The 12,691-nt window shown below is 45.3% G+C and overlaps 1 protein-coding gene across 2 annotated transcripts in view; it reads right to left on the reverse strand.

The window, feature by feature from the left end:
- The window catches only part of Pdss2 (decaprenyl diphosphate synthase subunit 2), a 190,392-nt gene that overhangs the window by 21,533 nt on the left and 156,168 nt on the right, over nt 1-12,691 (reverse strand). For both annotated transcript variants that reach the window (XM_055615983.1, XM_055615982.1), the window contains one exon: nt 8,116-8,148. In XM_055615983.1, coding sequence (XP_055471958.1) covers nt 8,116-8,148 — 33 coding nt within the window. The remainder of the gene's footprint in view (nt 1-8,115; nt 8,149-12,691) is intronic.

The following is a 12,691-nucleotide window of genomic DNA, read 5'->3' on the forward strand; positions in this document are numbered from 1 at the left end:
CTATCTATCTATCTATCTATCTATCTATCTATCTATCTATCTATCTATATGATAGGTAGGCACCTATCTGTCTGTCTATCTATCTTTCTTTTGGTTTTTCAAGACAGGGTTTTTCTGTGTAGCCTTGGCTGTCCTGGACTGGCTCTGTATACCAGGCTGGCCTCGAACTCACTGCCTCTGCCTCCCTGAATGCTGGGATTAAAGGCATGTGCTACCATGCCTGGTTGTTTCCAGTCTTTATTAAGCACAGAACATTTTATACAGTTGCACCTATGTCACATGGTTTTGCACTTGAAATCTTTTCTTTTTAAATTCTTCTATAAACATCTTATCTCTTGCATTGCAAGTCTTTCTGGAGCAAGATAGGACAGAGAAGGTCAACACAGCTAGGCAATCTCCATAATTACCACTAATTAAAACAGGAGTGCTAATGGTAAAACATCTTCAGGAGCCTAGGGGAAGAGAGAGACTCCCTGTGTGTCTGCCATGATGCTGTGTGGAATATTTTACAGGAGATGCTAATACAAAGTCCCAGAATGGGAGAAGCAGCATCTGCCTAAGAAAAGCGGACAGGGAGAAGAAAACAGCAACATCTGGGGTCTATCTGTGCCAACACGAAAACTTCTCAGGGCCAGAAAGCTAGGGCTGTCGAAAGGGAGCCATAGAAATTGTCTGCTAAAAATAAATAAATAGGCACACAAATAAATTAATGAACAAACAAGTCTGGCTTTGTGTATAAAAACAGAGCAATAGTACTTAACAAATTTTTTCAATACTCAATTTTTAAAAGAAAAAAAAAAAGGACTTGGCACCCAGTTTCTAACAACGTGGTCGAAGCATTTACGAACAATAAAAAGAAATGGCTAGCAGGACAAGCCTTGGAGGGGAGAATCAGGAAGTACGAGTAACTATTCTTCGGCTTCTCAAAGGAAGTGATGGCATGTGATCATGTGGATGCAAATGCCAGGTAGAGAATTTTAATGTGCACTTTATGCAAATGCACCTTATAATAACAAATGTACGAGGACTTCTGGGGTTTGAGAGGGTGAAAAAGAGCAGCTGCAGCCAGGCACTGATTCCTGAGAGGCGTGGCGGGACAGCTGGAACCCGCTGTCCTGGAACCAGGCAGCAATCCTGGGAGACAGCACGAGCTCCGGAGGCCGCCCTCAGGATCTCTCTTCCACATGACTGGGAACTGCACGTCTATCTGCAGGACCTTCTTCACCCGGTGCTTGTCCCTGACCGTGCTGAGTTCTGCGTGAACCTCCTAGGAGGACACTAGGAGCCTGGAGAGGTGGCTCAGCAGTTAAGAATGCATTCTGTGCTGGGTGGTGATGGTGCACACCCTTGGCGGATCTCTGTAAGTTCGAGGCAGCCTGCACCCAGAGTGAGTCTAGGACAGCCAGAGCTACACAGAGAAGCCTGTGCATTCTGCTCTTCCAAAGGACCCAAGTTCAGTTCCCAACATCGGGTTCTCATATTGGGTGGCTCACAACTTCCTGTAATTCCAGGTCTAGGATATCTGACATCTGACACCCTCTTCTGGCTTCCATGGGTAGCAAGCACCCAGACAGACACACATGCAGGTAAAACATGCATACACACAAAATAACAAAATAAACACATCCAACAACAACAACAAACCAGTCCGTGAGCTGCCGCAGTGGGTAAAATGCCATCCTGACAAACTGAATTCAATCCTAGATCCTAGGGGTTAAGGGGAAAGTTACTGCTCTGAGCTTCATGCAGGTGTGTGGACCATACACCTGGGCTCTCACACACATCTTTTGTACACAGTAACAGGAGCAAACGTCTTCAAAAAGTGAAAAAAGACACACTTCTGTATTGAGTTACAGGCCAAATAATAAGAAATGCATAATAAATCTGAGATAAGTGTAAAAGGAGCTATGCAACTATAGTCTTTGTGTCTAAATTAGAACGAATGTCAAAGGCCACTTAAGGCACACTCTTAGGCACATGGGGAAGACTGAACAGAAGGCAGACACCACAGTGCTGCACTGAATCTGGTTTTGATCGAGTGAATCTTGCCAAGGCCTGTATAGCTGAAGCACTGATTTAAAAGGAATCGGGAACAAGCCTGTGTCTCTGTGATGGAGATATTTAAACAAGCCATCTTGAAAATGTTAAAAAATTAAAATTGTAGAAAGTCGAACCATAGGTGCCATGTTTTGCCTGAAGTGGTAAAAATACCATCTGCCCCAGTCTTTTAGCAGCAGCTTATTTCAAGAAGCAGTAGGCTCAACCACAGGCATACGCTCAGCTCCAGATGGGGAAAATACACAGACGTTTGTAGCTGCTTTTCTAAGCGGGAGTAGTCAACATATTCACTTTCTTTTGGACATGTATATTAGTTGCCATAGCAAACCAAGCATGAGTGTGGTCTGAGAGGCTGCTTCTGCACCAGTCCCCGTGCACGCCCCGGGACTCCTGCAGGTCGGTAGGTGGCACTCTTCCCTCTAGCACTGAGCAGACTCAGCAGTGTTGATACTGGGTTGGCAGCTGAGGAGCAGAGTAGTCTGAGAACCACACACCCAGGGACATGGGCCCAGCATGGTCACTGATGGTCCCACAACACAGAACAAGGGCAGATCTTGGCACTAGATGCTTGGTTACGATCTGCTTCTAGTAAGTGCAGTGCAGCCTACAATCCCCGCTCTGGAGTCTTAAGTGTGCAAGTAGGAGAGATGCTTCCATGTGATACCCTCGAATGGCCACCCTTGCCCATCTACCTTAAGAGGAAGGAAGAAAGTTAATGAATGGAAGTTTGTTAAGTGTTTGGATATGTTAAGAAGAACGAGATCACAGCAGCATAAAACATTCATATCCAGCATCCCCTGAAACCAGAACCCAATTAAAAAGGGATTCAAAGCCGGGTGTGGTGACACGCACCTGTAATCCCAGCACCCAGAAGGCTGAGGCGGGAGGATCAGAGTTTTTGGTCAGTTTGGGTAACATAGTGAAGTCCTGTTATAAAACTAAACACATATCCATATAAAAGAGAAACAGAAACTTAGGATCTTATCCAGTGAATGTGAAGGGCATTCTGGAGCTCAGTTTAAAATGATCATCTTTTCCAGCCCCCTTACACCATCCTCACCTCGGACTGACAGAATGTGAGTGATGGCCATAAAGCTAGCGTGAACTGAAATAACTGTTTATGGTTTCCTGAAACTGATTTTTTTAAAACACAAAACTAGGTTCTTGGGAATGAAAGAGACTTCAGAAACAAATAAATTTCACCCAATATTCTGAAATGGCTACTGAGTTCCTTAAGTACCTTCTTATAGACAATCCTATCAAGGGAACCCTAGGCCGCCCATCATGCTGCCTGCATTAGCTAGGGTATACATTGATCATTAGCAACAAGCCACACAGAGCAGAACAGAGGTGGAGGCATGGAGTCCCCGGACTTCGTTCCCCAGCCCCACAGAGCTGCACACACCACATCACCACGCACTGCGCCCTACCATCTCACCCTGGAGGGAAGGACGACTCGTCCATCTTCTCCCCAAAATACCTGGGCTAAGTTTCTCTCAGGGTGACAAGATCCGGTTAATTCCTGGAATCTGTCCAGACCAACTGTGTTTTGCCTTTAATTGTCAGAACAGCACTAGAAACTCAGAGAGAGACTTTTTGTCTATTGAGAAACTCAGGGACGGGGCTCTGAAAAAGTTCAGTCTCCAACTGTGGGTTGTAGACCTCCTTCCCTTACTTCTCTGGACATCACACTAACACTCACACGCACACACACGGAAGCACTGAGAGAGCCTGGGCTGGGGCGCCGATACACCTGTCAGGTCAGGCTGCTGCTTTCAGATCACTCACATGCTACTGGAAGAAGACACAAACTGAACCCATCAGCCTAGATCAGGATATGCTAAGAAAGACAGGCAGAGAGTGTCTACCCCAGACAGGGACGCCTGAGTCAGGGAACTTGTAATGTTGGCCCATAGAGTCCCGTTCTCACGATATCAGCACAAAAAAGTACAAGGTTAAGTGACTCAGCAAGTTGGCGGCAAAGCCATTGCTTGGTCTAGAAAGGCTGTCTTTCTTTCCCTTTCTCCCTCCCTCCTTTCCTTTCTTCCTTTCATTTTTTGAAAGACGGCCTTGCTTTATGTAGCCCTAGCTGGCTTGGAACTCACTATATAGGCCAGGCTGGCCTTGAACTCACAGAGATCCACCTGCTTCTGCCTCCCTCATGCAAGGATTAAATGTATGGGCCACCACTCAAAGCCACTAACATTTTTAAAACATTTATTTATTTCTGTGTGTGCATTTGTGCACATGCCAGGGCACTTATGTAGACATCAGAGAACAACTTTTGGTGCTTTCCTTCCCTCCCACGGGCCCATGAACTCCACCCACGACCTAAGGCCCGGCAGCAGGTACCTTCACCCTAGCTCCACAGTCAGGAAGACACTCCTTCCTTCCTTCCTTCCTTCCTCCCTCCTTCCCTCCCTCCCTCCCTTCTTCCTTCCCTCCCTCTTCCTTCCTTCCTTCACTGTTATAGGTACACCATACTTCCTTCTTCCTCTTTTTCTTTCCTGTATTTTTGTTTTGTTTTGAGACTCACTAGGCAGCTCAGTCTAAACCCTCCATCCTCCTGCCTCAGTTCATGAGTGCTAAGAGAAGTGACCAACTTCTGTAATTCACCATCTGGCTCTAGTCCAGTTTCCAACAGCAATCTCTTCCAATTTCAAAGTATTCTTCTTTGATAAGAAATTCTAGCCTGGAGGTGGTGGCAGCGCACGCCTTTGATCCCAGCACTTCGGGGGCAGAGGCAGGTGGATCCCTATGAGGCCAGGACGGTCAACAGAGTGACTTCTCGGACAGTCAAGGCTACATAGAAAAACCTCAAAAAAAAAAAAAAAAAAAAAAAAAAAAAAAACCAAACCAAAAGAGAAATTCTAGAAAGTGGGTGGAGAGATGGCTCAGTAGATTAGAGTCTGTTCTTCCAGAGGTCCTGAGTTCAATTCCCAGCAGCCACATGGTGGCTCACAACCATCTACACTGGAATCTGATGCCCTCTCCTGGCATGCAGGTATAATGCAGATAGAGCACTCACATTAAACAAACAAACAAATGCATTGTAAAAAAATTAAAAAGTATTAAAGAAATTGTAGAAAGTCTTTTTTTTTTCTTTTTTTAAAGATTTTATTTATTTATTTCACATCTGAGTGCTCTATCTGCATGCACACCTGGATGCCAGAAGAGGGCATCAGATTCCAGTGTAGATGGTTGTGAGCCACCATGTGGCTGCCAGGAATTGAACTCAGGACCTCTGGAAGAGCAGACAGTGCTCCTAACCTCTGAGCCATCTCTCCAGCTCCTAGAAAGTCTTTCAGTCACAAATAACCTTCTGTGCTCAACAGTCATCTCCCCATACCTTTTGATTCATGTTTCTTTCACCGCTAGGTAAACCCATCCTTGCTCTTCAAGCTGGTTTGTTCTGGTGATAGCTGTGACTCCCTTACCTCTGCACTGAGATGAAAAGCTCTGCACCACCTTTCTCCTGTAATTTACTCCTTCCCAATTTACTGCAAGTGTCCTCTACTTTCTCTATGGGCTCCATTCACTCAGTCCTAGGCACCAGATTAGACACTGATTACAAAGGCCAAATACATACCAACCAACCAAACAAACAAAAAACAAACCAACAAAGCCCCCAAACCAAACCAAACCCAGCAACAACCCTGCCCTCAAAGAGCTCATAGTCCATGATCTCATCCTGGGTCACTGTAAAACAACAAAGAAACACAATGAGAGATACACAGTGTCGAAGAGATTGCATGTACAAGTGCAGAGGCCTTTCTTTAGATGAGGATCCTAAATTTTACATTATAGGAGGGCAGAAGGAGGCAGAAAGAGGGAGACATATCTTCCAGGCAGAGCAGACAGCAGGAGTCAAGACACAGAAAGCCAAAGTCAGACCTGCTGATGCGCACCTGTAATTCCCAGCTATGGGAGGCAGAGGCAAAAACACTGCAAGTTCGAGGGCTGCCTGGGCTATTAGTATAAGGCCAAGGCCAGTCAGGGTCACAGTGAGCTTGTTTGGGGGCTGGGGATACAGTAAGTGGTAGAGTGCCTGTCTAGTGTGCAATCTCCAGAAACAAAACAGGACAAAACAAAAAGACACAGAACTCAAACACTATGCACATGTGATTTGGTGCTGTTGGGGGATGGAAGGTGAGGCTGGAGAGTCTTTCTAGAGATGGGATTACACAGTCCCACAAACACCAGCCCAGCTGGCTCTGACGGCCTTGAAGTCAATGTGGATCCAGGAGGGGGTTTGAAGCAGCAGGCCTCAACTGTGGCACCGGAGGTTTAAACATTCTATCTCACAATGGGTATATGGTGACAAGAGAGGCAGGGAGACCAGCTGGTAGGATTTTCAGTTCAAATGAAAAGATATGGGTACAGCAAGGTGAAGAGGCGAAGAGGGAATGAGAACGGGTGGGATTTGAAACTGGGATGATCTAGTAACAGAACATAGCAGTATGGGTGCAGTTTGTTACATGGTTGACTTCCGGAAGGGTGGCAGTGCCAGCCACAGGACAGAACAAGTAAAGTAGAGCATGGTACCCACCAAGTGTGAGCCAGGTCCTGTTGAAAATCCCGGGGAGAGAGCCTTATCAATGGAGGCTCGCTGACGACTTTTAACAAATAGATGGCTTTGGAGTGAAGTCAAGGGTTATATGGGAACTCAGTCCTTCACTCAACCTTGCTATGAACTTGAAACAGCTCTGAGAAGCCAAGCTGTGAAATAACAACCCCACACTCAAAGGCTCAGAGGTACTAAGCAGGGCTGCTGACACTGGAAGGACCAAGAAGATATGTCTAGAGAAATGAGGAGGCAGGAGGCTCAACGTTACATCTGGGCCATGACAGGAAGGAAGCTAAGACACAGGCCATCAATGAGTAACATATGGAAACTAGCTTCCAGCTTAGAGTGCTTCCATTGCCTGGTCTTCTTAGAGGAGGGAAAGGCTTGTGTGGCAGAGCAAGGGCATGAGCGGAAGCAAAGCACGGAGCCACAGGCACGCGCCCTTTGCTGCGAGCAGAGCACAAAGGCCAGTCAGCCCCAGCAAGCAGAGACATAAAGGCTCATGGTTCTGGAGGCTGGAAATGGGAGACTCATGTGTGAGCCTGCCTGATCAGAGCCTTTCTGCCACATCAGAGCACATAATAATGATGTGCTATGTTGTATGCTCCACAGAAGCTCCGCAGGTGGTGTGGGAAGTTGTGCTCATGGAAGTTCCTTGCTGTATGATGCTTTGCTGATGCTATGGTTTGAATGTGCCCCAAGAGTTCATGTGCTGGCAACTTGATTTCCCAGTTGATATATATGCTGATGGGTTTTGGAGGGAGAACTTTTAGGTGCAATCAGAACTAGGCAAGGTTGTGAAGGCAGACCCCCATGATGTATTAGAAAATGCCTTGCTAACATGTCTGCTTCTTTTAACCATCTTTTAAGATGGTTCTTTCCTTCTACTGTATGGGTTCTGGGGATCTGACTCAGGTCATCAGGCTTGGCTTCAAGCTGCTTAACAGTGAGCATCTTTACCTGCTGAGCCATCTTGGTGGCCCTCAGCATTTTATTCCCGATATCTAACATACTGTATGGAATAAGTACACACACTGTTGAATGGATCTTATTCTTACCTGCTAATGACAATCTCTCAGCTTTAACCATCATGCTTCTTTTTAACCTATTTATTTAAAAACTTTATAAATTATTTTTATGTGTATGGGTGCTTTGCTTGCATGTATGTTTTTACACTATATATGTAAGGCCAGAAAAGAGGGTTGGATTCCTTGGGGCTGGAGTTACAGATGACTGTGAGCCATGATGTAGGTGCTGGCAATCAAATTGATTTTATTTATTTATTTTTGAGACAGGGTCTCACTATGTAGCTTTGGCTAGACTGGCCATTTCTCTGTAGGTCAGTGTGGCCTAAACAGACAGAGACCTGATTGCTTTCACCCCCAGAGTGCTGGGATCAAAAGTTCCTGCCACCATGCCCAGCCATGTTTCTCCTTTTACCTTTCAAATATAAAAAGTGATCAAACTGTATACACACACAATGTACCCACCTTGGTGTAGTTCAATCTTCCTTTTTCTTGAGCCTAAAACAGAAAAGAAGAAAATAATTTGCTTCTTCTGTTTTTGTTTCTTGTTTCTTTTAACAATTATCTAGTGTTCTTCTTCTTAAAGAGCAAAATTCATGGGGCAGGAAAGCTGGCTCAGTGGTTAAGAGCATGTACTGTTCTTCCAGAATGCACAAGTTCAGTTCCCAGCATCCACGTCTGGTGGCCCACAATCACCTGTAACTGCAGTCCCAGCGGCAGCCTCTGGCCTCAGCAGCCACCGGCACTCGCGCACATATCTCCCCTCAAACACACAGTTAAAAATAATAAAAACATGAACAAAGAATAAAATTCGATTCTTTTTCTCCACGCCCCTCTTTTACTTAACATATATTGAACCATGTCTGAATTTATATAGCCAGTGATATCCATCTTTTTCTGCATATACACATATACGTACAGCTGAAGAGTTCTTTCAACTTTTGCTTGAAATGTGTACACACGCAGAAACATACATATACACATCACATGCATTTATACATGTGCATACAGCAGACACATACATAGAGGCACTTGAAAGTTGGGGAAAGAGATGAAAAGATATTGTATATATGATCAAATTTGTTTCAAATGTAAAAAATTAAATAAAAATTCAGAGTTTTCAGTCTGTTCTTGAAATTTTTATTTAAAAATTTATGTGTATGATGGTTTTGCCTGCATGACTGTCTGTGTACCACATGCACACCTGGTACCTAGCCATACGAGAATCTTGGATCCCCTGGGACTGGAGTTACGGATGATTTTGAGTCACCATGTGGGTGCTGGAAATCAAACCTGGGTTACTTGTTAGAACAGCCACTGCTCTTAACTGCTGAGCCATCTCCCCAGCCTACTGTTCCCGAGAGCTCTTTAAGGATCTAAGAATTCCAAAAGACTGAGGAGCTTGAATTTACTACTGAGACATGCCGTATCAATAGGAATACGGGTCTATTCTGGAAGATATTTAAAAACCAGGCTATTCTCTGCTCAGACACTTCATATGTACGTTTGTTCTTGGGAACCTTTTCTAAAATAAAATAATATCTGTGCTGAAAAGCTTTCTAAGCTGGGTAGTGGCATACACTTTCAATCCTGGTCTACATAGTGAGTTCAAGACAACCAGAGCTACATAGTAAGACCCTGTCTCACAAAAAGAAAAAAATAAATAAAAGATTGGGAGCTTGGAGACATGATGGCTCAGTGGCTGTTGTTCTAGAGGATCGGGGTTCAATTCTCAGCACCCATATGGCTCTGTAATTATTGTCTGTCATTTCAGTTCCAGGGGATCTGACACCCTCACAGACATACATGGAGGCAGGACACCAGTGTAAATATGATAAAAAAAGAAATTATTTAAAAAAAGGAAAAGAAAAAGAAAACCCCTGTGCCCCAAACTTCCACACGAGTGGTGGAAAGGCCTGGCCACCATTTGCTCTCGGGTTATACAAATATGCAGAGGTGGCCTCGAGCTTCTGAATGACTTCTGAATGGGTTGTCAAAATCTGAACAATAACACATTTGACCCACACTTGGTCCTTTTCTTTTTTGAGACAAGGTGTTGATATGTAGTCCAGGCTTGCCTTAAATTTGTGATCCCCCTGCCTCAACCTTAGGAGGTGATAATCCCTCTGTGCTAGGATTAGCAGCTATGTGCCATCACATCCACACCTAAGTACTTCAACTCCAAAATGTTACAATTACATCGATTAGCACCATGCCTGGCCCAGTGACTCCCGAGTTCATTTTAGACTGATGGACACTTTTCCATTGTCCATCCTGTCCTTGTGCTTGCTGACTGCTATGACTGCTCAGGCACACAAAGCACTTTTTTTCCCTTAAAGACAGTGTTTCATGCAGTTCAGGATGGCAGCTGAGGATGGCCTTTGACTCTTAACTCTGTTTTTTTTGTGTTTCAAGAGCTAGAATTATACGTATGTGCCACCAGGCATGACAGACATTTTCCAAATGATGCACAAACTGCACGATTTGTCCAGCATGTTCCTATTGTGAAAGCACCTCCCCCTAACCTTCCTCCCCCACCCCTGCCCACCTAACACCGGCCATTTCTTGCTTGCTTTCAGTATTCTCATTCTCACAGTTTAACAAGCTAGCTGTGTTCCAAGTGTTGAAGGGAGGAGGCTGAGGAACAAGGATCCTTGCCTTCGGATCGTAAGGCACACCATTACTGCATGCTTCATGGCAGAACTGGTTCCTTCAGACCTTGTTTATAAGCCAGTTAGTACAGAGACTTCCAGCACTGTGAAGCACTTGTGATGGACACATGCTGTTTTCAAACCTTGGACTCACGTTTTAATTTGTATCTCTAGTCTCCCCTTTCTCCACCTTTCACCCAGCAGAGATGTCTATGCTGGCCATAATTCTCTGAATGTAAAAGGAGCTTCTATAGCATAATGGCCCAATTTCTGCAGCCACAGAAACTGAGTAGACCACGACGACTGGTGTGTGACACACCCCAATGTCCCCTTTATTTTACTTATTTATTTTTCTGTTTTGTTTTGTTTTCTGTGTAGCCTGGGCTATCCTGGACTTGATTTGTAGATTGTAGCCTCAAACTCACATAGATCCACCTGCCTCTGCCACCCTGAGTGCTGAGAATACAAGTATGTGCCACCACACCTGGTTTTTTTCTTTTTTTAAGATTTATTTATTTTTATTATGTATAGAATGTTCTGTCTGCATGTGCACCTGCATGCCAGATAAAGACACCAGATATCATTATAGATGGTTGGGAGCCACCAATTGGGAATTGAACTCAGGACCTCTGAAAGAGTAGCCAGTGCTCTTAACCTGAGTCATCTCTCCAGCCCGTCATTTCACTTTTGTGTTATTGTTGTTGTTTTTGTTTTTTGATTTTCAAGACAGGGTTCCTCTGTGTGGCCTTGGCTGTCCTGGACTTGCTCTGTAGACCAGGCTGGCCTTGAGCTCACAGAGATTCACCTGCCTCTGCCTCCCTGAGTGCCATGTCCAGTTTTTTTTTTCTTTCGGTTTTTGAGACAGGGTTTCTCTGTGTAACAGCCCTGGCTGTCCTGGACTCATTTTGTAGACCAGGCTGGCCTCAAACTCACAGCGATCTGCCTGCCTCTGCCTCCCAAGTGCTGGGATTAAAGGTGTGCACCACCACCACCTCAGCAAACATTTTAGCTCTGTGAAACTGTTTCACCCTAGATTGGTTGGTGTGTCTGTAAAAGGATAATTTATTTCAGAAAACAAATTTAGTAAATATTTAAACACCGAGATGTAAATAATACATATTCTCTTTGCAGTTGATATACATCTGCACCTTATATACCAGTAGACGCTGACAGACATTTTTCATAAAAAGCTCTAGAATTTATATTCCTATAAGTTCTAGTAAAAGAAACAAAGAGCCCTATCTAGTCCTTGCTGTTGCACCAACGGTTCTCCAATCAGCCAGCAAACCTCAAGAAGCAACTGCTGCAAGCAAGGCTGAGCTTGGGCACAGCCATAAACAGAACAACGGGCTTCACAGAACTCTCCCTCCAGAACTCACGCTTTACAAGGGCGTGAGGAATGTTCTTTTCTTGTCAGTAGATGTGTGTGTGTGTGTGTGTGTGTGTGGTGTGCATGTGAACATGTGTGTGCACATGGCCATTCTGCACACACTGGAAGTTCGAGCACACGCAGGGCGGCTTCCTCTACTGCTCTCCATCTTCTTTATTATCCTGAATCAGGGCCTCTCACTCAGCCAGAGCTTTCCTTTTTGGCTGGATAAGCTGGACAGTGAGCTCTTGGGACCCACCCCTCTTTGCCCCTTAATGCTGGAGTATAGGTATATGCCAGGCTTTTTTATGTGGCTGCCTGGTATTTGAACTCAGGTCCTCAGAGCCTTATGCTTGCAGACCAAGTGCTCTTATCCACTGAGCCATCTTACTAGCTCCAAATAAGTCGTACCCGTATTGTCCAAAGTCAACAATTTCTTACAGGCAGAAAACAGGGAATCAGAACAACCTCGAAGGGTGTGTTGAAGTAGAACACACTTGAAGATGGGAGGGGATGCTCCAGCAGCACTAACCGGCAACTTCGAAGCCGGACTGCCGAGATGGCTCAGTGGGTAGGGCACTTGGTGTCAAGCCTGAAGACTTGATTCCCAAGATCCATGTGACCAAGAGAGCTGACTCCTACACGTTGTCCTTTGACTTCCATGTGTGTGCTATGATGACGCATGCACAGCACGCGCGCGCACACTGCTCGCGGACGTAAGAATAAAGAGCGCTTCCCTTTTGAAGGCAGCACGTCGAGGAAGTCTAGAGAAGGGCCAGAGAGATGGCACAGCGAGGGAGGCTGCCTGCCGCCAGTCCTGGTTCAGTCTCCAGAAGCCACATGACGAAGGCAGGAAAGTTACTCCCGAGAATCAGCGAGAATCAACACAGAAGACTGGGGCTGGCAATGCGGCCCGCTGAGGAGATGCTTGTCTGTCACCAGGCCTGGAGACCAGAGTCTGCTCCCTGGAACCACACGGTGGAGAGAGAGAACAGCTCCCTCAAGTTGTCTCCTGACTTCC

Source organism: Psammomys obesus, unplaced genomic scaffold (assembly GCF_907164565.1).
Source record: "Psammomys obesus unplaced genomic scaffold, mPsaObe1.curated_primary_1811, whole genome shotgun sequence".
In the NCBI taxonomy this organism is placed as follows: domain Eukaryota; kingdom Metazoa; phylum Chordata; class Mammalia; order Rodentia; family Muridae; genus Psammomys; species Psammomys obesus.